Source organism: Hemiscyllium ocellatum, chromosome 1 (assembly GCF_020745735.1).
Source record: "Hemiscyllium ocellatum isolate sHemOce1 chromosome 1, sHemOce1.pat.X.cur, whole genome shotgun sequence".
NCBI lineage: Eukaryota > Metazoa > Chordata > Chondrichthyes > Orectolobiformes > Hemiscylliidae > Hemiscyllium > Hemiscyllium ocellatum.
In genome coordinates, this window is record NC_083401.1 from 71,952,327 (window position 1) to 71,979,906 (window position 27,580).

The following is a 27,580-nucleotide window of genomic DNA, read 5'->3' on the forward strand; positions in this document are numbered from 1 at the left end:
CATGACCTGATTAAAAGTTATGCATAAAATATCACAATGATGAAAGGGGAGGGGAAGTAGGAATACTTGATTCAGTGATCCAGCAATCTAAAACCCTCCCTCCTTCATGTGCCACATTTTGATCTGCCCTATTATCCCAGTTATATACTTGCTAACATGTAGCATGAGGAGTAATCTGGTGATTTTGACCTTTGGAGGTCCTGCTCTTTAGTACTGTTTAGTTCCTTAACTTCTTGATTAAGAACCTCATCCTCCCTATCATTGCTATCTTTCTTTCATTACCCTTCCCCTTAAGAAAGCCCTTGCAACAGCTCTGTGACATCCTGATCAGCTGGGAGGTATCATCCTGGACTCAGAAACAGCTGTTTGTTCCTTAACATACAAATAACACATCACTTCTGCTTTCTTCTTCCTCCTCCCCCTCCTGCATACCCCAACCAATTGTGGTTCCAGGAGCTTGGCTTTGTCTGCTCTCACTTGACAAAGTAATGCCCTTGTTAGCTTCACAAATGGAGAAGCTATTTGTAAGCAGGACCTCGGGAATGCCTGTAGTACCTGCCTGATTTTCTTTGAATACATGGTGGTCACCCATTCCCTTCTTTCCTCCAGTCCATTGCAAGTATGCTATCCACCTAATTTAGTCTCACAGGTCAATGTCTCTGGCCATCACTCAAGTTCCAAATCAGAACTTAAGTTTCTGCAGTTAGGACCACACCTCCAAACATGACCATTTACGCACCAATAAGATCCATGACTTGCCACATATACCAGCTCAGATTGAGCTGTCATTGCCTGTCTTAACTTGAACTCAGGCTTTGTGAGTCTAATTTGCTAAGTTTTGTACAGTGGCACAGTGTTTAGCACTGCTGCCTCACAGCGCCAGAGACCTAGGTCTATTTCCCATCTCAGGCAACTGTCTGTGTGGAGTTTGCACATTGTCTGTGTGGGTTTCTTCCAGGTGCTCTGGTTTCCTCCCACAGCCCAAAGATGCGCAGGTTAGGTGAATTGGCCATGCTAACTGCCTGTAGTGTTAGGAGAAGGGATAAATGTCAGGGAATGGGTCTGGGTGAGTCGCTCTTTGGAGGGTCAGTGTGGATTTGTTGGGCTGAAGGGCCTGTTTCCACACTGTAAGTAATCTAATTTTAATATTACAGAAACTCTTTTTACCTTAATTTTAACTCTTTCACTTATTCCCTGATTTTTAATTTATCTGTGGTGCTTCTCAGTTAATCCTTTAACCTCCCAGCTCTTGATCTGTTCGAACTGATCAGGGAAAGTAGTTTAGAAAAACAAAACAGTAAGGGGGGAGGGAATGTAAACAATTCTGTCCTAAACTTTACCTGATTCCCACACCCCACTCACTGCTGATTGTACTGAACCCTTATTTTAAATACATTGTGCCTCAGCTGCCGGAAGAATTTGTTGAAACCAGATTAACTGTTAGCTCCAATTAACAATCCAAGCTACAGAAACCACACCCACTGAGAGATTGATTTTACTGAAACTGAGACTGAACTGTCTACCCTTTTGGTTTATTAACCTATTTTTATAATTAACCTATTCAGAGGTGTGATTACACACCTCTGGAGCAGGTGGGACTTTCTCGGGCCTCCTGATCCAGAGGTAGGACCATTGCCACTGCACCCACAAGAGTGCCTCGGGTTCACCCTTTAGAATTAAATATCAGCTGGTCAGGAGAATTATCAAAGAACTAGCAGCGATTGATGCTTGAGTCTAACATAAGAGATTAGCTCTTAAATTCCTGCACTTATCAAACTGCCAACTTCCTCTCACCACTGGTCACACTCTGTGGGTTTCGCTGCACTGCACCATGAAATGTCCAATCAAGTAACTCAGCTGCACCAATCTACTATAAAAGTTGTGGATGAATACAATGGACAGATCACCTAATCTCAATCCTGTGCGTGACAATAGTTTAGGCAGCCACCACTCAAACAGGGCGATGGCCGAGTGGTATTATTGCCGAACTGTTAACTCAGGGACACAGATAATGTTTTGGGGATCTGATATGGAATCCAGTTATGGCAGATGATGGAATTGAATTCAATAAAAATCTGGAATTAACAGCCTAATGCTGATCATTAATCCAGTGTCGATGGGTTGGAAAAGCCCGTCTGATTCACTCATGTCCTTGAGGGAAGGAAATTGCCATCCTTATCTGATCTGGCCTACATGTGACTCCAGACCCACAGCAATGTGGTTGATTCTTAGCTGCCCTCCGGGTTACTAGGGATGGGTAATAAATGCTGCCCGGCCAGTGACACCCTCATCCTGTGAATGAATTTTTAAAAAATGTTGTGTGCAGTTCTGCCAAAATTGGGATAGATATCCCAGAAATTAATCAAACTATAGCCTGAGGTAGAATTTTGCCCTCTCAGTCAATATCCCCTGTTCCATCACCTTACCTGGGTATGACCCTTCCCACCAGTCAGACAGACCTGCCAGAGATGATGGTGCAGTTGTGCATACGTAGAGGGTAATTTGAGCTGGCCTCCACATTGACTGCAGACCCAGTGACATCTCATGGAATATAGAATGAGGAAGCCTATTGCTGCTGCATCCCTCCCTCAGCTGACAAATTCATGTTGAACGTGATGAAGATCCTTGAGGCCTGAAGGACACAGAAGCCAAACTGAGTTTGTAGCAGGCAATGAGAGAACGAACAAAAGGGAGCATCCTGTTTCTCAATGCCCTCATCAATCTGCCTGCTCCAAATGTACTTGTCCCTGCTAGTATTGATAGGAGTGACCACTGCACAGCGTTCACAGAAACGGAGCTCTCTTCACACACCATGTTTGTGGAATAAGCACTATGTAGATGAGATATGTTCAAAACAGCACAAAATTAAGCATCAAAAGCACTGGATCAGCAACAGTGGTAGAAATATATTCCATCCCAACATGGAACCTCAAGCTCAGCGTATCTCCCACTGTACCATTACCATTGAATCAGGGGTGAAGCATATTTTTGAAATCATACTAAATTCCAGTGTAAGAATTTAGGAGAGCATGTCAGGAACAGCAACAGTCATGCTGGAAAATTCGTTGCCAGCTTGGTGAAATGACAACATAGGATTCTCTGCATAGTGAACAGCACAAAGAACATACTGTAGTTAGAGCTAAACAATTCACAACCAAGGGATTAGATCAGAGCTTTGCATCCCTGCCACATTCTGTTGTGAATGATAGTTTTTAATTGAACAATTAATGGGGAGAGTGGTTCATGATGCTCCATAAACATCTTGTTCAAACTTGCCAATTCCTATTATATCAGTCGACTTTCAACCATCAACGAATTGATGGAAGATGCTATTGTCAATGTTATCAAGTTCAGTTGCTCACTGATGCTAAGTACCAAAACCACTCAGCTTCAAATCTCATTGCAGCCTTGGTTGAAATGTGAGAAAAAAGAGCTGAACTGCAAAGCAAGGTGAGGTTGAATAACTGCCCATCCAACAGAGATTTACTTATTCTTCCACATTATCTACTGTGTCTGTTGCTCCTGATGTGGTCTCCTCCACATTGGGGAGACCAGACGCCAACTTGTGGAATGTTTCAGAGAATACCTCTGGGACACACGTATGATATAACCCCACCGCCCCATGGCTGAACATTTTAACCCCCCCTCCCACTCTGCCAATGACATGCAAGCCCTGGACTCCCTCAACTGCAAAATTCTAACCATCTGATGCCTGGAGGAAGAACACCTCATCTTCTGTCCTTAGGACCCTCCAACCACACGGGATCAATGTGGACTTCACTTGTTTCCTCATTTCCCCTCTCCCCAACCTTTCCACTTGGTGCCACCCTCTTGAACTGTCCTACCTGTCCATTCTCCATCCCATCTATCTACTCCATCCTCCTCTCCGACTTATCATCTTCACCCCCACCTTCATCTACCTATTGCATTTCCAGCTACCTTCCCACCAGCCCCACCCTCCTCCCATTTATCTCTCAGTCCCCTTGGGTCACAAACCTTATTCCCGATGAAGGACTTATACTCGAAACGTCGAGTCTTCTGCTCCTCGGATGCTGCCTGACCGGCTGTGCTTTTCCGGCACTGCACTCTTCGACTCTGATCTCCAGCATCTTCAGTCCTCACTTTCTCCTGCCTATTATATTAAGCCAATGCATGGTAAATAGCATCATGGATCTCTGATTATATTAAACTCAATGGGAGTTGAAGTAATCTTTTGCCCTGAAGATGTTTGTGATTGCCAGAGGCCAATCAGCAGATTAATGCGCTCGGTCCAACCATCTTTAATTGCTTTATCAATGGTCTTCCCTTCATCATAAAGTCAGAAGTGCAGCTGGTTGTGCAATCAGCAGCAATGTTCAGTTCCATTCTCAATTCAGAATAAAACAATCCATATCTTCTTGCAGCGAGAGGGCAACATTCTGGCATATACTGCCAAGTATCAAGCATGGTATATGTTGCCCAATTGCCAGACAATTACTATCTCCAACAAGAGGAACCATCTCCCCATGATATTTAATGACACAACAGTAGTGTAATGAGACATCAGCTGAGTGTATCATTACAATTATGTAATCATGATGTCAACGGTGCTTGATTGTGGAGAGACAGCTGGAAGGAAGCAGAAATTCTCCGTGAGTCTGTGACAATATGTATATCAACTATGCGGTCAGTAAAGAGGTTTAAGGAAAATGCCTTGGACTTAAGAAGCAATACTTGGGAGATTAAAACTAGATAGACCCATACATGCAATAAAACACATACAAAGAGACAAAAACAGCAGATGCATGGGAAAATCACCACCTGCAAGCCTCACACCATCCTGGCTGTGAACTATTATCGACATTCCTTCAGTGTCACTGGATCATAATCTTGGAGATCCCTTCCGAACAGCACTGTGGATGTATCTAAACGTATGGATTGCATCAGTTCAAGAAGGTAGCTGGTTGGCACCTTCTCAAGAGCAGTTAGAAATGGACAAGAAATGCTGGCCCAGGCAGCAATGCTCACATCCTATGAAAGAACAAAATATCTTTGTTTGCATGTCAAGCTACCCAGTGATATCTATTGCAACAACTTGTTTTATTATGTGTCTCTGTGGATAAGTTTCTTCACAACGAAAATTAATGCTGTGTCAAATAAAGAACTATCATCAAGTTTAATCAAAAACTTGCAAAAGGAATGGAAAGCGTTTGAGTGATGTACCGGGCTCTTTGTGTTCACATTAGCTGCTAAAATTTTGCCTGAGGGCTTGGTCACTGTCATTTGTTCAAAAAGAATGTGTCCGATAAAAACAAGCATTTTTCTTTTCAACATAAAGAGCAGCCTTGAGACTGTTACTGATTATCCGATTTGTTTCAGCAGCATTTCATTAACTTAATACCTTAGAAACTACTGGAAATAAAATTCCAGTGTTGAATATGATGTTTGTGAATATGTTGAGGTGTTTTGTGGGTTAATAATTGGAGATGCTATGTCATGGTAGCCCTTTTTATAACATTCAAATGCTGCATAGCACTTGAAAAGAGACTTCACATGTTGCGTGAAACATAGTGTGCAGAGGCCTATGGATGTCTGGTTGACTTGGGTTACGGTGTAATCTGTGGTAGAATCATGAGGGACACCTGGCAGAAACTATCTCAACAACAAGAGCGTCTTACTCTATCTTTTACACTTTTGCTGATCAGTAAGGGGTGTTCCTTGTTCAGCAGGAACAGGTTGCTATTTAGAGTCATAGAGTCTAAAGGGGCTTACTGCTTGTTATATATCTTTATGAATGGAACAACTCACCTCAATCACATTCCAACTCCTATCTTACCAAACAAATCAGTCATGTTAGACATTGAGAAATCTCAACATCGGAATCACATTGGGGACTGGCCTGATCTGGACCTCAGGTTGCTGTTTGCTATGATGGACCTGCATTTAACTTAGCACCAAAAGCTTCCCATGGCATGATCCATAGGCACCAGCTGCATACATCCCTCATTGTCATGGGCACCTGACATTTACTGCCACCTCATTACTGTGATAGCACCATCTGGGATGTGGTTATCGACATGAATTTGCTAAAGTATGACGTGACTCCTGCTAGCCTTGTGGTGAGACTGCCTCCAAAGTATCCAATGCAACATGCACTTCACCAAATAAAGGTAAGACACAGCCCTGTACATTTGCTTCCTGAACTGTGGTTTCTTAGTTTCATTCTGACATTTGTTAAGACCATGTGCAGTTGCTGTCCTGACAGCTCACCTCTTTTGTGAAAAATGCATTTTTACTGCTGTCTGTTAGTGGGCTGTTGTGAGCAGTAAAAGAATATTAGATGTTGTTGACATGAACATCACTTCCTAGCATGCCAAAACCATTGCGTTTTCTCCCATTAGCATTGAAGGATTGCAAAAACATGAACTCGGTGTAAAAGCCAACGGAAAGCACATGTGGTTCAACAGTTGCTGATCAGCCACACTTGTCTGTGGTTTCATGGATGAAGCTATGTCGCTGCATTTAATTACATTGTTGTTCTGAGTCCTTTGTGAAGCTCTTTACATTACCTGCTTTTTTAAATGTGGTTTAATTTGTTGTTGGGTGATACCATGTTCTCAGGTACAGATATGATGAAACAAGCAGTAACACTGGAGTAAGAGTTGGCAAATGTCCAAAAGGCAACTGTTGGGACAGTACTTTTTTTTATTGTGTCTTTTTTGCAGCCTGCCTTAGCAACTAAAGCATGCTTATTCTGAGGTATCAATAGGCTTGTGTGTTAGATCCTGGTGCTATTACTATTAAACTGTGCGAAAAAAATAGGCTTCTGTATAAGTTACCAGAATATGGCCAATAATGTGTAAGCCAGTTAAAGTACACTATTGTCTGTCTTCCTCTTTCTCTGGATCTCAAGTGAATTGCATACACTATTTCCCTTTTGTATTTTCCCTATAATTACAAGAAAGGAGCCGGTAAGCTCTATTGGCTCTTCCAATCAGAAAAGAAATGTGCATGGTCTGGAGATCTGGGATACTGCAAAGAAAGTAATTGCATCAAAGAAGTAGCTATGTTCCATAGAAAGATAGATACAGGAATAGGCCACCCTGCTTTTGGAGCCTCCTGCACCATTCAGTAGGATCATAGCTGATCATCTAACTGAGTACTCTGTTCCTGCTTTCTCTCTATACTATTTGATCACTTAATCCTTAGAAAATGGTCTAAGTCCTTTTTTGAAGCACTCAATGTTTTAGCCTCAGTCACTTTTTCTATGGCATAAAATTCTACAGACCCACTAATCTCTGGGCGAAGACATTTATCCTAATCTCAGTCCCAAATGGCCTACCATGTACATTTAAACTATGACTTCTGATCTTGGACTCCCTGGTCATTGGGAATATCTTTCCTGCATTGACCCTGTCTAGTCGTCGTTATAGGTTTCTGAGATATCCTTCCATTTTACTAAACAACTGCCTCAGGAGGCTAAGGAAATTTAGCATGCCCGTAAGGACTCTTGTTAATTTTTATAGATGCACCATAGAAAGCTTTCTATCTGCATGCATCACAGCTTGGTATGGCAACTGCTCTGCCCAGGACCGTAACTACAGAGAGTTGTGAACATAGCCTAGTCCAGTACGCAAGCCAACCTTCCATCCATTGACTCCATCTACTCTTCTCCTCGCCTTGGGAAGGTAGCCAACATCATCAAATATCCCACCCATCCCAGTTATAAACTCTTCTGACCTCTTCTTTCCGGCAGATGATACAAGAGCTTAAACAGATTTAAAAACAGCTTCTTCTCCACTGCTATTAAACTTCTGAATGGACCTCTCAAATTTAAAATTTGAAGGTTGCTCTTGCTCTTTGTGCACCTTCTCTGCAACTATAATATTGTATTCTTCGTTCTGCTCTATTACTCTAACATACAGTCGGGTCTGCTATGTGAATTGGCTTTAACATGATTGACGGACTTAGACCATTATTTGTAGAATGCAAACCTACCTTACCTGTATTGGCTATAACAGGATTCTGGCCCTATTAGTTTAAATGGCATGGCTATTGCCCGATTTTCAGATATCGTGAGATCGCACGAGAACAGAACTATCACGTTATATCAGAACTGTCTGTACTTTGTGTGTATGATTGGCCTGGACCGCAAGCAAAACAAAACCTTTCACTGTACCTAGTATATGTGACAATAATAAATCAAATCCAAACAAATCAAAATCCAATTAATATAGTCCCAAATGAACCAGTCTGTCTTCATACATTAGTCCTGCCACTGTAGGGATCATTGTGCATTTGAATTCAATAAAAACAAATCTGGAACTACATATCTAATAATGACCATGAATCCACTGTTTGTCAGAAAAACGCTTTCGGTTCACTAATGTCCTTCAGGGAAGGAAATGCCATCCTTACATGGTCTGGTCTGCATGTGACTCCAGGCCCACAGTAATGTGGTTGACTCTTTAGGCAATTAGAGATGGTCAATAAATGCTGCCTAGCTGGTGATGCCCTCATCCTGTGAATGAATAAAGAAAAAAATTAAACAATGACAAGGTATACAAGGTTAATATCTTCTCCAAAGCATATCATGAGATATAAAATCCTTCAAAATAGATCAGAAACAAGGCCAACCATCCTTGAGCAGAATATTAATCATTCTTCTCAGTTCAAAGAATATGTTGTGGGGAATTTGTGAACTGTTAAGAGTCTGTATTTGAAGTCCTAGACTCGGGCAGAGAATGTGGGCTAGTGAGAAAAATATAGAAATATAATGTGTTAACTATCAGAGTGGGATCAGGGAAATGTTCATGGAGATGTTCTGAAAGAGTTATTGGACGTTACATTTGTTCCACAGAATTTGATGTCACATGCGGTGTTTTAGGTGGAGATGTGGAGTTCTGTACTAGCCTTTGCAGGGAACAGATGGATTCTATACTAATTCCAAAAATGCTCTTAATTATTAATAATGTAGTTGTACTTATTGCACAATGAAACATCTTGTTAAATATTATAATGGCCACTTCTTTGAGTTTTGAATCATTAGTATTCTGTCCTCTAATACTGATAAGCTGATCCAGAGATTGATACATTCTTGATCTTGCAAGTAATTAAGGGCTGTGGTGAGATTGTAGGTGAGTAGATTTGAAATATCCATCAGCCATGATTAAATGGTGGAGTGGACTCAATGCGCCGAATGGCCTTACTTCCAGTCCTATATCTTAAGGTCTTATGGTCTACACTAAACTATGATGAGGAGTTAGCAGAATTGGACTGGGGTGGACTAGGTCAAAAATCAAACGACACCAGGTTATAGTCGAACAAGTTTATTTGAAATTGCAAACTTTCAGAGCTCAGCTCCTTCCACAGGAATGGCATAGCTGGTGTCGTTTGACTTTTGATAAATTAGACACATCCTCGATACTAGATAAATGAAAGTGGATTCTGACAGTGAACTACTTTAAGTAATACATACTCTGTGCCTCATTCTTGGAGAGTTGGCAGGTACTATGTGGTACAAACAGTGGCACTAAGGGCAAATAACAGGGCCAACTTAAATGCATCAATTTTTAGACAATAATGTGCCATGTCTTTAATCTCCCAATGTTTTAGCTGCACTGCATCAAATTTTTGTATAGAAATTCTTAAACTGTATGTATAAATGGTTATAGTCATAGTCATAGAGATGTACAGCATGGAAACAGACCCTTCAGTCCAACCTGTCTATGCTGACCAGATATCCCAACCCAATCTAGTCGCACCTGTCAACACTCGGCCCATATCCCTCCAAACTCTTCCTATTCATATACCCATCCAAATGCCTTTTAAATGTTGCAATTTTATCAGCCTCCACCACTTCTTCTGGCAGCACATTCTGTTTGTCTGTCTGTCAATGCCATCATTCAAGACCCAAAATACTACAATGTTCTGTCTGATTCATCAGTTCATACCTCCAGCAAGGTTCGTTTTTATATTCAGTCATGGAATGTAGGCATCACTAGCTGGGCCAGCATTTATTGCCCATCCTTTGCTACCCTTGAGAAGGTGACGGTGAGCTGCCTTCTTGAACTATTATAGGCAATGTGCTATAGGTTGACCTACAGTGCACTTAGGGAGCCAATTCCAGGATTTTGCAGGTGATGGTATTGCCATGTATCTGTTGCCCTTGTCATTTTTAGGTGAAAGTAGTCATGGGATTGGAAGGTGCTGTCTTAGGATCTTTGGTGAATTTCCTTAGAACATCTTGTAGTTAGTGTACATGGCTGCTATTGAACATCAGTGGTGGAGGGAGTGTATGTTTGTAGATGTGGCATGTGTCAATCAAGTGATTGCTTTGTCCTGAGTGGTGTCAAGCGTATTGACTGTTGTTGGAGCTGCATCCATCTAGGCAAATGGAGAGTACTCCTGTCAAACTTCTGCCAAGACTTGTAACTTCTAGATGTTGAAAAGGCTTTGGGGAGTCAAGAGGTGAGTTACTTCAAGCAGTATTTCAAGACTTTGACCTGCTTTTGCAGGCATTGTGTTTATGTTACGAGTTCAGTTGAGTTTCTGGTCAATGGCAGCCCCAAGATATTGGTTCTGAGGGATTCAGTGATGATTACACCATTGAATGTCAAAGGACAGTGGTTAGATTGTCTCTTAATGGAGATTTGATTTGATTTATTTTTGTCACATAAAATGAAAAATACTGTTTTATGTGCAATCCAGGCAACTCATATCTTACATAAGTACATCAGAGTAATAGATCAGAATGCAGAATACAGTGTTACAATTACAGAGAAGATGCAGAGAAAGATCAACTCCAGTAGATGAGGTCCATACAAGAATCTGATAACTGCAGAGAAGAAGCTGTTCTTAAAGGTGTTGGTATGTATTTTCAAACTTCTGCCTGACAGAAGGGGGTAGAAAAGAGATTGTCATTGCCTCGAATTTGTGTGGCATGTTTGTTACTTGTCACTTGTCAGCCCAAGCTTGATAATTGTCCAAATCTTGTTGCATTTGAACATGGACTGCTTCAGTATCTGAGGAGTTGTGAACAGTGCTGATGATGTTCACAAATCGCTAATCATTAGTGAATATCCCCATTTCTGACCTTATGACGGAGGGAAGATCATTGACGAAGCAGCTGAAGATAGTTGAGCCTTGGACACTACCCTGAAGAACTCCAGCAGAGATGTCCTGGAGCTCAGGTGACTGACTTCTAACAACCAGAAACATCTTCCTGTCTGCCAGGTATGACTCCAATCAGCGGAGAGTTTGTCCCCAGTACCCATTGATTCTAAGTTTGCTAGCGCTCCTTAATGTCGCACTCAGTCAAAAGTGGCCTTGATGTCCACACCTTTCCACACCTCTGAAATTCAGGTCTTTTGTCTGTGTTTGAACAAAAGCTGTAATGGGGTCAGGAATGGAGTGGTCCTGGCAGAAGCCAAACTGGACATCACTGAGCAGGTTATTGTTGAGCAGGTACTGCTTGATAACACTTTCTGCCAGTTTACCAATAGTCAAGAGTAGAATAGGTCATAATTGGCAAGATTGGATTTGTCCTGCTTTTTGTCTGCAGGAGATACCTGAGCAATGTGATGCCAATGTTGTAGCTGTACTGAAAGAAATTGGCTCGGGTGAGTGACAAATTCTGGAGCACAAGTCTTGAGTATTATTGCTGGAATGTTGTCAAGGCTGTATTCTTTTGCATTAACCAGTGCTTTCAACTGTTTCTTGATATCACGTGGAGTGAAGTGAATTGGCTGAAGACTAGTTTCTATGATGTGGGGACCAGTGGAGAAGGCTGAAATGGATCATTGACTGGGGACTAATGACTGGAGATTGTTGTGAATGCTTCCACTTTATTTTATGTTAGGCTCTTCCCATCATTCATTATGGGGATATTTGTGGAACGTTCTCCTTCTCCAATGCATTGTTTAATTGTGCACCACCATTCAATACTGGATGTGGCAGAACCACAGAGCTTAAATCTGATCCAATGGTTGAGGGATTAGTTATCTCATTTCCAGGTTAGGATGGTGAGTAGTTTACAAGTGCTGGAGTTCCCATGTATCTGCTACCCTAGGCCTTTCTCGATGGCAGGTACTGAAAGCACAACCAGGGCAAATGGAAATTTGATCTCAAGGTAAACCAATAGATAATACCTGAAGCTGAAAGAGCACAGCAGGTCATTCAGCATCTAAGGAAAAGGAAACTCCAGCTTCATATCTATTGACTCTGGCTTCCAATATCTGCAGTTCTTACTGTCTCCTAATAAATAATGCCATGTGACACATTACTCCAGCAAACTCTGGACCATTCACCTTCTTTAGCTTCATTACTTGGAGACTTTTGAGAGCTTAAGAAAATGATTTAATTTTGTATTTTGCCAAATGTGTCACTTAATATCAAGCTACCCTTGAGATCTTTGAATGGTTCCACTATTTTGCTATCTGCTTGCCATAGTCCATTAGAACACCGTTAGATCATTTGAAGGGAATGTCAAGTGCTGTATGTGATTTGCAAACTGCTACCATCTGTTTTACTCTCTAATTCTCCATTGCTTACATTGCTATCTACATCAGACATTTCCATGTGATTTGTGTTGTCTATTATGTCATGTTCTAACATAGTATTTCTAAACGTGACCCACTTTTCTTGTAACCTTTTGTCCTGTCAGTGGGCTACCTGTGTCAGATTCCTAATCTAATCTTTCTTCCCCTTTAGATGTTCTGCTAATGTAATGTATCTCTTTTAGACAACCCATGTTATATCAAGAACTTAACTTTAACTTACACTACATTGAGATGAATGTGAGAGTTGTGTATCCCATAACATTGTCCATTCATTTACCTTGAACTCAATTTGCATTTACCTGAGTTGGAAGTGTTTATTTATTAATTGTCAGTCTTCTTAGCCATTGATGCATACAGTTGAAGAAAGAAACAAAATGGAGTAATGGCGAAAAAAAAGAGAGAAAATGACTTCTGTTTGAGACAGAAAGAATAAAAATTGTTAAAAAAAAACAATTCAATATGTTAGTGTGGAGTTTGCATGTTCATCCCATGTCTGTGTGGGTTTCCACCAAATGGTTGGGTTTCCTCCCTCAGTCTAATGTTGTGCAGGTTAGGTGGATTGTCCATGCTAAATTGCTCATTGTGTCTCAGGATGTATAGGCTTGGTGGGTTCGCTATGGCAAATATGGGATCATGGCAATAGGGTTGGGGTCATGAGCCTGGGTGGGATTCCCTTCAAGGATTGGTATGGACTCAAAATGGTCTCCTTCCACACTATAGGGATTCTATGATTCTATGTTTTTGTGCTAGAGAGATTCATTGGTATTGCAGGAACATAATTACACTCATTACATTGTTAAGTATTATCATTAACTTTCAACTTAGTTTTAATCAATCAGTCCAGATATTCTATGACATACTTCTTGAGCAGGGGGACCTATACCCAGAGCTTCTGGCTCCAAGGTAGGGACATTCAAAATGAGCCACCAGTGTTTCCATAGATTTTTAATCAATTTATTCAGATGTGTTGTGACACATTTTTGAAGCAGGTGGGACTTGAATCCCAACCTTCTGAGATAGGGACATGTCCTCTGCGCTTCAAGACCCCCCATTGTGAACTTTCTGTAATGAGTTTAATTTGAAACTTAGGTGCAAATTTAGCAACATAAGTAAACTCATGGAAGTGATTGAGGGCAGTACGGCAAATTTTCCAGGCAACATCGGCAAATTATAATTTTCAATTTGCAGGTTATTCCTTCATCATGAGTTGCTGAGCAACTTACACATTAATAATGATAAGTATTATTAATATGAGAATATATGAAATAGGGAGTGAAGACCAAATGATACATTGAGCCTGCTGTACCATTCGGTATGGTCATGGATGATCTTCAACTTCCCTTTTCTGTCTGCATCCTATATCTCACAGTTCACTGAGAAAATCTATACATCTCAATCTAGTGTATTCAATGGTGGCAAATTCACAATTCTAAGGGCTGGAGAATTTCAAACTGTTAAAGCCCTTTGAGTGCATACATTTCTCACCTTATCTGTCCTAAATTTATTGATGCTTCATGCTTTGCTGGTTGTAGGACCTTGCTGTACCCATATCTCTCTGAACATCAACAAAATACAAGTTTTGTGCTGTTTAAAAATATTCCGCTTTTTTAAAATCTGACACCAGTTGTGAACAATATCTCCATTTGTTCACATTATTTTCGACCAGGTTTTGTGAGTCAACAATCTTAGCTACAGTCTAGGGCAGTTTTCGGTTCGGCAAAATGTTGAATGAGGTGAATTAAACATGCATCCATTGTCTTTGTTGGCTACTGCTGATGGGAGGGGGGGGGAGGCGGTGGCGGTGAGGGCATGAATTTGGAATGTTCGCTAATTTCATGCTTATTAAGTTACTGGTACCCGCTTGTCAATCACCTGTCTTTCGGTCTTGTGTCCTGTCTGGTAACAATTACCCAATCTCTCACACTTGGCTGCTTGTAGGACCTTGCTGTTTTCAAATAACCTGCTCGGTTAGCTTGTACAATGATTTTGGCTGCATTTCAAAAATGCTGATTAATTTATTGGTTGTAAATATGATCGGGTAAGTTTATGTTAAGGGCCCTATTCATTTGTAATTTGATTCTTGTAGGCTTTCTTTCATTATTTCACACCAAATGTGTTTCTTTATCTGTCATGACCAAAATGTTGTTTCAGCCACCAAGAATTCGCACTGCATCCTTTCATCTCAGTGAACTTCTCACGGCTCAAGAACAGTGGGTATCTCAGGCTGTGAAATCATTTTGTCCTGTTTTACCTGTAATCCTTCTGCAAGTCAGCTGAACTTGGCAATGGTTTCAGTTTGTTGTTTTGACCTTAAAGCTTCCAAAACAGCAATGTGAACATCTATGTATGTTGCTCCAATAGCCTGCAACCTGCAAACTCCAGTTCAGATGCCTTTGGTAATAACTAGCCAGTAGCTGTCTTCAGTAATCCCGAATTCAGATTCAATGATTTTGTAAGTCGCTGAACATAAATATAAAAAGCTGTGGGACCACTGTGCAGATAACAAACATAGGAATTCTTGCAACTTACTTTACTGAACACTGTAATACATCATTAGCATTATTACACTTGATAAGTTCAAATGTACCGTACTAGAATTCAAGTCTTCTTCAAAAAAGTCATTTGGAGAAACATTTAACCTCCTGTGGTGAAGGTCAGCAAAGTATCGTATAAACTTCCAGGGATTCTATATGTGGTGCAATTGGTGGAGAATCTACCATCCGATTATAAATTTAATGAATTCACCCTGGTCCAGTGAGCTTTCATGACTACAGCCCTGGACAAGAGTCACAACTGTAAGAGAGCACCCTGCAGGGACAGATTTTCAGCTGTGTTCTTTCTGATTATTCTTGAAAGAATAGGGCATGTTTGGCCCAATAACACTTTAGCATTAAGTTTGCATAAGGGTAATTAGTTTAAAACGAAAATAAAAGTGACTTTACACCTAGTATGTTTTTTATTGCCTTGTTTGCTTAATATTGTTATGGAGCTATATACACTGATGTCGCTTTGTAATGATTATCTGCAAGATGCTGGTTAATAATTCCACTATGATGAGAAAGTAATGCTACACCAGCAAATATGTCCTGCTCAATTAGCAGGGTTTGTGTTTCTCCGACTGATGTATTCACAGAGCATTTAGATTCTGCTGTGAAAGAGTCAAAACTCAGTTACAATCTATTCTGTGTTCAAACAATTCACAATGCTTGATTTTCTATCTCTTGCTAATGAATGCAATTCTTTTCTCACTGTTAAATGTACAATACTCCACAGTTTTAAGATTTGTTCCTTGTTTAACATTCCCCCTCTTCTGGTAGGTTTGAAGATATCAATTTGTACACATTGTACAAAACGGGTGCAAGTGAATTTATTTGAATGGAACAGCAAATCTGGCAGTGTGTAAAAAAGCAGCCAATTCACAATGATCCATTTTACATGATGCTCAAGCCAAATTTACACCCTACTGATCTTTTGTAACAATCCAGACATTCTTCACACCGCACAGCCCAGATGGCCTCCTTCTTCAAGGACCGCAGATTCCCCCCAGACAGGATCGACGATGCCCTCCACCGCATCTCCTCCACTTCCCGCTCCTCCGCCCTTGAGCCCCGCTCCTCCAACCGCCACCAAGACAGAACCCCACTGGTTCTCACCTACCACCCCACCAACCTCCGCATACAACGTATCATCCGCCGCCATTTCCGCCACCTCCAAACGGACCCCACCACCAAGGATATATTTCCCTCCCCTCCCCTATCAGTGTTCCGCAAGGACCACTCCCTTCGTGACTCCCTCGTCAGATCCACACCCCCCACCAACGCAACCTCCACCCCCAGCACCTTCCGCTGCAACCGCAGGAAATGTAAAACTTGCGCCCACACTTCCACACTCACTTCCCTCCAAGGCCCCAAGGGATCCTTCCATATCCGCCACAAGTTCACCTGTACCTCCACACACATCATCTATTGCATCCGCTGCACCCGATGTGGCCTCCTCTATATTGGTGAGACAGGCCGCTTACTTGCGGAATGCTTCAGAGAACACCTCTGGGCCGCCCGAACCAACCAACCCAATCACCCCGTGGCTCAACACTTTAACTCTCCCTCCCACTCCACCGAGGACATGCAGGTCCTTGGACTCCTCCACCGGCAGAACATAACAACACGACGGCTGGAGGAGGAGTGCCTCATCTTCCGCCTGGGAACCCTCCAACCACAAGGTATGAATTCACATTTCTCCAGTTTCCTCATTTCCCCTCCCCCCACCTTGTCTCAGTCGGTTCCCTCAACTCAGCACCGCCCTCCTAACCTGCAATCCTCTTCTTGACCTCTCCGCCCCCACCCCACTCCGGCCTATCACCCTCACCTTGACCTCCTTCCACCTATCCCACCTCCATTGCCCCTCCCCCAGTCCCTCCTCCCTACCTTTTATCTTAGCCTGCTTGGCTACTCTCTCTTATTCCTGATGAAGGGCTTATGCTCGAAACGTCAAATTCTCTATTCCTGAGATGCTGCCTGGCCTGCTGTGCTTTGACCAGCAACACATTTTCAGCTGTGATCTCCAGCATCTGCAGACCTCATTTTTTACTCGAAGATTATATCAGAACTGACTGTGTCTAGTATTTGTTTTTTAGTTCTTAACCCTGGATCATTGAGGTCAGCACAAAGACTAATTACAGTCTTAGTTGAAATTAGTTAATTATTTGTAGTGATTAGAACAAGGTCAGTCAAGAACATCTCATAGAATACCCAATCAGGGAGACCTGGCTGACAGATCAGAACAGGAGTATCTGAGAGCTGGCTCTGAGGAAATTAGATTTGTGTGAAGGACTTTTCCATGTAAATAAAGTGTGACTTGGTGATGGGATATAAACCTCTGTGGAGTTATTTCTGTGGTGATGAGAGAAAAGCTCCTGAAGAAATTTGCCCACAACTATCATCTTTGAGTTTGGGTAAGCATTTCTGGCATGATATTTCAGAAGCTTGACTAATTCGATCCTGCTGTAGAAGACTGAGCCCGTAGTTGGAAAGATTGCATTACTTTTTCTGGGCAAATGTCACCGGGGCAGATGAAAAGCAAAAACTAATTGTCCTGACAGTTTGTGGATCCATCGCTTTTCCTTTGTCACTCACCTAACAAGCCCAACAGGGGCACCTGAGGCACCGTGTACTAGAGTTGATGGACTTAGTTAAGGAATATTATGACCTCAAGCCTCCTCTAATTTTGAGATGATATTGGATTTACTTGTTGATTTGAGAACCGGGAGATCTCTACCAGGATTTTTGACGAGGTTAAGATGACTGGTAAAGGCAGAAATCAGAAGGCTGGAAAGTGAAGAAATCATCAGACCACTCCAGTTTGTGGAATGCACAGCATACGGATTGTGAAGCCCAACGGGTCGGTTCACCTTTGTGAGGATTTTAAACAAATGGTAAAACACTTTACAGAGCTGGATAAGTACCCAATCCTTCACTGGTGGATTTATTTGCAAAGCTGGTTAGGAGGCTGTTCTTCACGAAGCTGGACATGAGCCATGTGTATTTGCAATTGTGGTTAGATGAGGTAAGAATTTGTACCAATGTATGAAACTGCCATTTTGGGGTATTCTTAGCCTTTGCAAATTTAACAGTGGACAAAGGAGAACATTTCACAAGGTCTACCCTAGGTTGCCATTTATCTGGAAGTTGTGCTAACAACAGAGAAGACCAACAAGGATCATTTAGGAAACTTCAACATTGTCCTTAGACATCTCCCAGTAAAAAATGAGGTCTGCAGATGCTGGAGATCACAGCTGCAAATGTGTTGCTGGTCAAAGCACAGCAGGTTAGGCAGCATCTCAGGAATAGAGAATTCGACGTTTCGAGCATAAGCCCTTCATCAGGAATAAGAGAGAGAGCCAAGCAGGCTGAGATAAAAGGTAGGGAGGAGGGACTAGGGGGAGGGGCGATGGAGGTGGGATAGGTGGAAGGAGGTCAAGGTGAGGGTGATAGGCCGGAGTGGGGTGGGGGCGGAGAGGTCAGGAAGAAGATTGCAGGTTAGGAGGGCGGTGCTGAGTTGAGGGAACCGACTGAGACAAGGTGGGGGGAGGGGAAATGAGGAAGCTGGAGAAATGTGAATTCATACCTTGTGGTTGGAGGGTTCCCAGGCGGAAGATGAGGCGCTCCTCCTCCAGCCGTCGTGTAGTTGTGTTCTGCCGGTGGAGGAGTCCAAGGACCTGCATGTCCTCGGTGGAGTGGGAGGGGGAGTTAAAGTGTTGAGCCACGGGGTGATTGGGTTGGTTGGTTCGGGCGGCCCAGAGGTGTTCTCTGAAGCGTAGACATCTCCCAGGCAGGTATATATTTTAGAAAGGAAAGATGTGTGTTCCAGGCACCCCGAGTGACCTACCTGGTCTAGAGTCAGAAAAACCAGATTACCCCTGTTGGAAGATAAAGTGACAGTAATCAGAGACGCCCTGGTTTCCACGTCAGCACCCGAGCTTAGGTCTTTCTTTGAGCTGGTGAATTATTATGGAAAGTTCAAGCATAACCTGGCCTCAATTCTTTGCACCAACTCTTAAAAAAGGGTCAGCCTTGAAAATGGTTATGTAGCCTAGCCATAGCTTTCAGAGAAGTGAAGAAATAGTTATCATTCTACGCTATGATCCCAAGTGAGATCTGGCATTTCCCCGCAATGCCTCCCTGTGTGGCATCTGGGTTGTATTAGCTCATAGGTGGCCCAACAACATTTGAATCCAGGACTTTGGCTAATGCAGAGCATAAATATGCTGAGACAGTGGAGGAAGGCTGGTAGTCATACTTGGAATCAGGAAATTCCACCAATACCTTTTATGTATATAAATTTGTAATAATAACAGATCACAAACCCTTGCTGGGTCTATTTAAAGAGGGCAAGGCAGTGCCACCCTAACGCCAGGTCAAATTCAATGGTGGGCTGTGATACTGTGTACATTTCATTACGAGTTGGAACACTGTCCGGGAGGCCAAGTAGTGAATGCAGATGCAATGAACCACCTCCCTCTGGCAGATGCACCACTGTGCGGTACTGCCACTGGAAGAGTCCATAATGGTTTTAAATTTTCTGAAGACACTTCTAGTCACAGCTGACACTGTTGGACTTTGTACGCAGAAAGATCCAGTCCTGGCAACACTGAAACTGAAACAGGTGGTGTTAGCAGATGCCAAAAGGCCATAACAACCATACCTGAAATCTTTTGGACCTGGAGAGTCCAGATTACAGTAGAGGATGTGTGTTTTTATGGGGAGCAAAAGTGATTGGTAGTGACCTTTGCTTGGAACAGATACCGGCTGAACTCCTCCAGGATCATCCAGGGGTTCCAAAATGAAGATGTTGGCAAGAAGTTATACCTGGTGGCCAGGATTGGACGCAGACATAGCAGTGTTGGTGGGGCAGTGCCCAGACTGCCAGCAAGAATAAAAATTACGATCAGCAACTCCCTTATATTCATGGGAATGGCCAGATAAACCCTGGACTTGGACATCAACAATGCAGGTCCTTTCATGAGCTCAATGTTCTTGGTCATTGTGGACGCCCACTCAAAGTGGCTGGAAGTGCATGGAGTTCCTTCATCAAACACGGGAACGATGATAGAAAAACTGAGTACATCTTTTGCAATACACAGGCAAAATAACGGGCTATCATTTACCAGCAGGGAATTTGAGTATTTGTTAAAGTTGAATGGTATTCTTCATCATATAAGGATGGCTCTACACCATCCATCATCCAATGGTCTGGCAGAAAGAGCAGTCAAAACTTTGAAAGCTGCAAACTCAGAGCGCAGGAGTAAAACATGCCTAGCTCCTCATCAGCCTTTCCTACTGTTCTAGAATCAGTAGGTGCTCCCTCTCCGTGAAGCACTGAAGACATCTCAGAATCGGAGATGGACACAGTCAACATCGCCGCCTCAACACCGTTGCCACTTGAAGAAGAGAATGAATTTTTTCTGATATGCTCTGGGCAGAAGAAGTGAACTACTGCATATCTGAAGAGATTCATTATCTTCTTCAAGTGGCAACGGTGTCGAGGCGGCGATGTTGACCGTGTCCATCTCCGATTCTGAGATGTCTTCAGTGCTTCACGGAGAGGGAGCACCTACTGATTCTAGAACAGTAGGAAAGGCTGATGAGGGAGCTAGGCATGTTTTACTCCTGCGCTCTGAGTTTGCAGCTTTCAAAGTTTTGACTGCTCTTTCCACCAGACCATTGGATGATGGATGGTGTAGAGCCATCCTTATATGATGAAGAATACCATTCAACTTCAGCAAATACTCAAATTTCCTGCTGGTAAATGATAGCCTGGAGTTGTTCAGGGAGAGGTGGGTGCCGCAGCGAGTGGAGTGCATTATTTCCCCATCCAACTCTATTTTGATTTAATCCCTGCCCTCCCCTTCACTGTTTGATTATGCAGCATTGCCCTTTGATGTGAAGGTCACTGCTTGTCACTGGCCACTTGGGTGTTTCTTTGCTTCCTGGTGGTGGAAACTGAATAAAGATTCGTGCAACTTGTGTCTTTCACTGTGTCTCACACCTGCACACACACAACATGGGTGCCGGGGAAAAAAATGAGCACTACTGCAGTTAGGCGGTAGTGTCAGGGTATTTTATAAAAAAGAACAAGAATGTCAAACATCCTATTCAAATTGGGGGAAAGAAAATAACGGGAGTGTCAGACATCCTGTCACTCTGAGAGCTGGCTCTGCAAAAGTTGGGTCAGTGTCAAGGACTCTCCATGTGTAAATAAAAGGTGACTTGCTGATGAGATACTGGCCTCAGTAGAATTAATTTATGATTTACTTGTTTCCATTCATTCTCAACAAATCAGGTATTCTGAGAATCGATTATTTTCTCACACAACTTTGCACTTGACTTGTAAATCTTCTGCTGTTTGGCCGCACTGTAAGTGATCAGCAACATGAGGGTAATGGGCTGAGTTCTGGTAGGAAAAGCACCAATAAAAACTCTGAAGTTGGATAAAACAAACAAATTTACAAATCTTTTTCTGCATCTCTTGTTTCTGTACAGAGATGGGATTCACTTCTACTGAGCATCTCTCTGATGATTGCCTGTGAATGTGCCATGAGACTTTCTTCCTTAGATACTGCTAATGCCAATAATTCCACTTGTGGTTGCAGAATGAGTTAGCACCACTCGCCTTCTGTTCCCATTAGAAAGAGTTGCTGCCTATTGTTTATGTTCTTTTCAAAAACCGAATTGAAGCCAAAGCTCCCTGTTTAGGGAATAACGTCCACAGATTGCAACCTGTCAGCCTGTAACACAACACCTTGATCCATGAAATCACTGTACATCATGTTCCTGTTAGATTGCTCAAGCCTCTTAATTCTGTGCAGCTTCTAATAAAGAAGTGGAAAACCAACCGGACTAAAGTTATTATTCTGGCCACAATCATACAGATTGGACCTGGAAAGTTTGATTTATTTGCCTCATGCCTGTTTATAACGTTTATCTCACTATTTCCCATTCCAAAATCTCAGTTCTCGCATGACTTCATTTTTCTATAGATAGTCTTGGTGATGGTAGTCTTACAGTTTTCAAAAGGAGTTCTGTCAAATGAAATTAAGTATTGAAGGGCAGCAATGTTTACACTCTTGGGGAAGCCAGCCTCTTAAGGTACACTTCTGTTCTTTTAAAGATTATTCAAAAGTGAAGGGTTTTCTTTAAAATTGCTCCGATATTCATGTCTTCATGCGCACGATAAAGAAAATCGAAGAAGCCCTTTCAGGAAAATTGCTGATATCCAGAAGCTGAATACTCTTTGCTTTAATTTAATTGATTATTGTCACATGTACCTGGCTACAGTGAAATGTTTTTTGTTTTGTGTGCAGTACAGGCAGATCATACCATACAGAGTGCATTAGGATAATAGAACAGAGATAGGAATACAATGTTATGGCTGCAGAGAAAGTGCACAAAGAGTGAGAGCAACAGCTGCCATCACCTTAGTAATTGACTCTGGCCCATTTATGTGGAAATCCTGTCATAAATTGTCCAATTTTATTTGTCACTCTTGAATAAGAATATTCTGTTTTTTTTGCTGTGTTTCAGTCTTTGTTGTATCTATTTCTGACTGGAATGCTTACAAAATAAGATTTCATCAGTATACAAATTTCCAATTTAAAAGATTCTGGTCTGTGCTGCAGAACAGCAAGCAAATAAATTACAGTAAATGGAAGATGCTGAATGTCTATTGTTGTTACATTACAGAATGTCTTAATCCTCTGTGTTCACTACCTTGTACTTTGTTTCACTTACATTACAGAGCAACAGTATATTCTCTTTGATTTGTACTGCTTTTATTCTGCTGTACAATATTTCAGTTGCAATATTTTTATCACTAATTACATAATGTACTTTGAGTGCAGTCTGGCAGGCAAACAGACACATGAGATTGAATTACCCCCTCCCGGAAATGGCAAGAGGTGGTGAGGAGGAGGAAAAGTTGTTTTGAGTTTGCCCAGGAGGAAAACGCACCCTCTTCTAACTGTACTGGGAGCAAAGGCCCAGGCGCAACATTCTTAACTCACCAACGATTAAGCCGTTAAACAATAATGGGTCAGTTAAGGGCCGTAACTCATCACTTCCTCCAAGGGTGAGAAAGGGGGCTGGTTTCCCATTTGGGGAAACAGTGGCACCCTGCCTGGTTGGAAGGAGCCTCTATTTGCTAAGCTGGGGGCAAATGCAGGCACATGGATAAGGGACATGGGGGAAGGTGAAATGTGCAAGTCATTTGCTTAAGGCAGCACTGATTCCCTCTCAGCATGCACTCTTCCCAGTGAGAAGAAGAAATAAAAGCTGCCTCGTCATGCTGGATTGAGTGAGGACTATGGATCATCTGCAAACTTTAGGACCCAGACTCAGGTTGCCAGTGTTAGGGCTATGATGAGGTGAGTTACTTGTACACTTTATGGCTCTCAATGGGTTAATCTGTGGTTGATTGGATCAGTTACCATGCCGATGGAGATGCCATATTAGTCACCATGCAAAATCCTTGTCCCCTCACATCGAAAATGGGCCCCATAGATCCTGAAAGTCTGTGGATTGCAATCTCAGTGGCTGTTAGATTATGTCCAAAGATGTACTTCAACACCGTTGATAACACAGGGTACAAAATATTTGTTGATTCATTGGTGAGCTGTCTGATTCCATTCATTATCAATTGTTTAAAGTTAACAATTAGCTATTACTGCATAACAAAATGTGCTGGCCATATTTATCAAAACCATCACTACATTCATTTGTAGAGGGACAGAGAAAAATTCTAATCTAATTAAATATGTACCACAACAGTAAGCTGTTTCCTATTCGGATTGTTGAAACTAAATATAGCTTTTGTGCTGTGTGCTGGATATCTCTGAGTAGATTAAAAGATTGACATTGCTTCTCATTGATAAAGTGCATTATGAAAGGATGGCATTATTGAGGATCAAATTTTGACTTCCTCTGTTTCATATTCTTTCTTAGGTAATTTTGACCACTGAGAAACCAAACTTGTTCTTTGAGCCACACATGATACATTTATGAATTGGAAAAACCCAGGGGCTTAATTTTTGCTGAAACCCCCTGTCAAGTGACATTGAACTCTTGTTGTTTTCAGTCTTTTTCTGGTGACTGCTCAAAAAGCACCAATGCACAGTGGTTAGCACTGCTGCCTCACAGCACCTGTAGACCCCGGTTCAATTCCCGACTCAGGCGACTGACTGTGTGGAGTTTGCACGTTCTCCCCATGTCTGCGTGGGTTTCCTCCGGGTGCTCCGGTTTCCTCCCACAGTCACAAAGATGTGCGGGTCAGGTGAATTGGCCAAGCTAGATTGCCCGTAGTGTTAGGTAGGGGGTAAATGTAGGGGTATGGGTGGGTTGCGCTTCGGCGGGTCGGTGTGGACTTGTTGGGCCGAAGGGCCTGTTTCCACACTGTAAGTCTAATCTAATCTAATCTAAAACGGAATTAAAATTCACAACTTCTGCTGGAAGTAAATGGTTTCAAAATAATTTTCAGTTAAATAAAAGTCTGCTATTTTCTGAATGTAGAAACTAGCCTGCATGGAAATAATGTGAAATAATTTGATGTAAGCTGTCTTCTTATCTTTTTCTAGACAATACCTATGTGTCAAATTCAGAGAATGACGATGATGTACTAGTCACAAGAGACCCCATTCCAGTCATTTTCCAAAGAATAGCAACAGGTAAGACGTTGGCATTTAGACACATTTTGGACCATGTTAGAAAGATTCAGAATTGTTCTATTGGGATGAAAGAAATGGGAGAAAAAAGATGTGATTAATGACAAGTTTGATTAACATATAAAGGAATAGAAGATATTAACTGATATAGGATTGGATGAAGATCAGTGGGAGGGGACTGTTGTGAAGCAGGTGCATTCTCATGGGCCAGTTGATTTAATGTCCTGTTTCAACTCTTATTACTGTGAAATATATGAATTAAGAAAACAATAATAACAGGAGATTTTCTCTGAAGTTTAATTCTGAGGAAATCAGAAATATATTCTTTTATTAAAGTGTACAAAAGCAACTTTAATTAAATAGTGCAATTAATAAAGGAAAATTCTATAAACTATAACTGTCAAGCCATCTAAACAGATATTTGAGCAAAAATAAAAGATTTTAAGGAGTGCTTTGAAGGGGGAAGAGGAAATGGAAGGTAAGAGAAGTTTAAAGAAGGAATTCCAGATTTTACAGCCTTAGCAGCTAAAGGTGAGGCTGACAATTTCACAACAATTAGCAATGCAGAAATACATCTTTCTTCCATTAATTTATTCCTGCCAATTCTGTTATAATAGTGGTGTTGTAGTTAATTGTCAATGTAATGAATGATTTGAACCCATCTTTTAAACACAGAGTGAAATTTTCCCATTTCTGGTGAGATGTGGACAATGTTGAGAAGGCTGAGAAAATACAGCAAGAGAGCAAAAGTCTGAATCTGAAAGTTGAATAACGTTCTTTCCAATTTTTTTCCCTTAAGCCTAAGATGGTGACTTTAGAATATTGCTACTGAGTGGTGGTGGCTTTATTTCTGTATATTTACAACCTTTTGATAGTTTAACTCACCTAATTTATACTTTACTTTCAAGTATTCACTCCTCCTACAATAGCACAAATTCCCAATGTGGAAGTCAATAAATACCTGGTGGCTGCAACTCACTAAATCCTTGTGCCAATAAGGAGGTAGTGTTCCAGTCAGTCAAAGGGCTTGTTCAGTACCACTTGAGGGGGCTAGTCTGTTCACCGAGCCCTCGGATGTACCAGAGCCCACAAATCTTGTCTTTGCAGTCTGAGATTGGTCCATAGTCGGTGTTCCAAGTCAAGGCCACAGAAAAGTCAGTCAGGATGCTGCCAGCTATCACTTCAGGGGATGGGCCAGTTTATTCTGTAGTGAGGCAAACAGAGACTGTGTGTGATTGGAAGTTGATGGACCTAGTGATATGGATGTGAGCTGACACCAATAAATGATTAGGAAACACATGGGACAGGAGGACCAGTTCTGGTCTCCTTGCAATAGCAAAGATGTTGCTAAACTTGAAAAAGTTAAGAAAAGATTTATAAGGATGTTGCCAGGGTTGGAGGGTTTGAGCCACCTGGAGAGTCAGAGGCTATCGAGTGACCTTATAGACGTTTATAAAATCATGAGGGGCATAGATGGGGTGAATAGCCAAGGTTTTTCCCAGGGTGAGGGAGTCCCAATCTAGGGGCATAGGTTTAGGATGAAAGAGGAAAGATTTAAAACAGACCGAAGGGGCAACTTTTTTTACACAGAGAGTGGTGTGTGTATGGAATGAGCTGTCAGATGAAGTGGTGGAAGCAGGTAAATTATGTCATTTAAAAGGCATCTAGATGGGTACGTGAATAGGAAGGGTTTAGAGGAATATGGGCCAAATGCTGGTATGTGGGACTAGATCGGTTTCGGATATTTGGTCAGCATGGACGAGTTGGAACGACGGGTCTGTTTCCACGTTGTACATCCCTATGACTCTGACTTTATGAGGGTTTAGTAGTTTGAGAAAATGATGTGAGTGAGAGCTGCTGAGTGGGCTTCATGTGTGACGTAGAAAGAGTTGTAGTCCATAACAGCCTAACCAAAATCTGATAATTTAAACAAAAATGTCACTGTGAGGTTAGATGAAGTAGGAATAGTTTTCCCATCTGCACAGAAGTCCTGGGGACATCCTAATGAGGCTCGAACCCTATTTTCACATGTGTCTCAAGCTTGATGGGTTATGCATTGTCAACATCATGAAAGTGGACCATAATCAATTTTGATGCTGCATCTGAGATTGAATTCTACTCCGTTGTTACCAGTGAAAATATTGTTTTCATTTTCAAATGTGCCTTACCTTAGATCTTTTCTCTTTGGTTTTAACTCAATTTTTCAATTTGATCAAGAATCGCACTTTATCAAACGAGTAATAATGCATTAGTGATGCTGTTATTGATGATCATAAACCAATACACTGGTGCTCTTTTCATTAGAGACAGCATTATCACTGGGTTGGTATACAGTCATGCCTCCACAGGCAGTACTGCCCCAGCCTTGCACTTAACTGTTGCCATCCGTGGGAATATGAGGTCAAAGTGTTTCTGGCTGAGCAGTTAAAGGCACCCGCTTGCTCATTCAGACATGACAACAGGAACAAGCAATAAATAATCAAAAACTGAAACTTCAGCACAATTGTTATTTTAACAGCAAGCTGTTGATAATAACTTGCAGTACAAATAGACTACCTACACAGATGCAGCTTTGACAGCACAGGATTAATAAGTATCCTGCTGTATTCAAAGGCCTCTAGAACATTTTCACATATCTATTACTCAGACGATTTCCATTGAACTGTTACTGTTCAGTCTTTGTTGCCAGTTGTCAATAACAACTGATGAGACCATAGATTGGAAAGGCAATGCTTCTGCCATTTGATTTGTAGTTAGATTTCACATCCTCCACAGATGTGAAATTTCATCACCAATTTTATCTTCACTATCTGCACTCTCTAGTTTTGGT

The 27,580-nt window shown here is 41.8% G+C and overlaps 1 protein-coding gene across 2 annotated transcripts in view; it reads left to right on the forward strand.

The window, feature by feature from the left end:
• Positions 1–27,580, forward strand: part of parp8 (poly (ADP-ribose) polymerase family, member 8) — a 370,564-nt gene that overhangs the window by 131,045 nt on the left and 211,939 nt on the right. For both annotated transcript variants that reach the window (XM_060829923.1, XM_060829934.1), the window contains exon 4: positions 24,664–24,753. In XM_060829923.1, the coding sequence (XP_060685906.1) occupies positions 24,664–24,753 (90 nt within the window). The remainder of the gene's footprint in view (positions 1–24,663; positions 24,754–27,580) is intronic.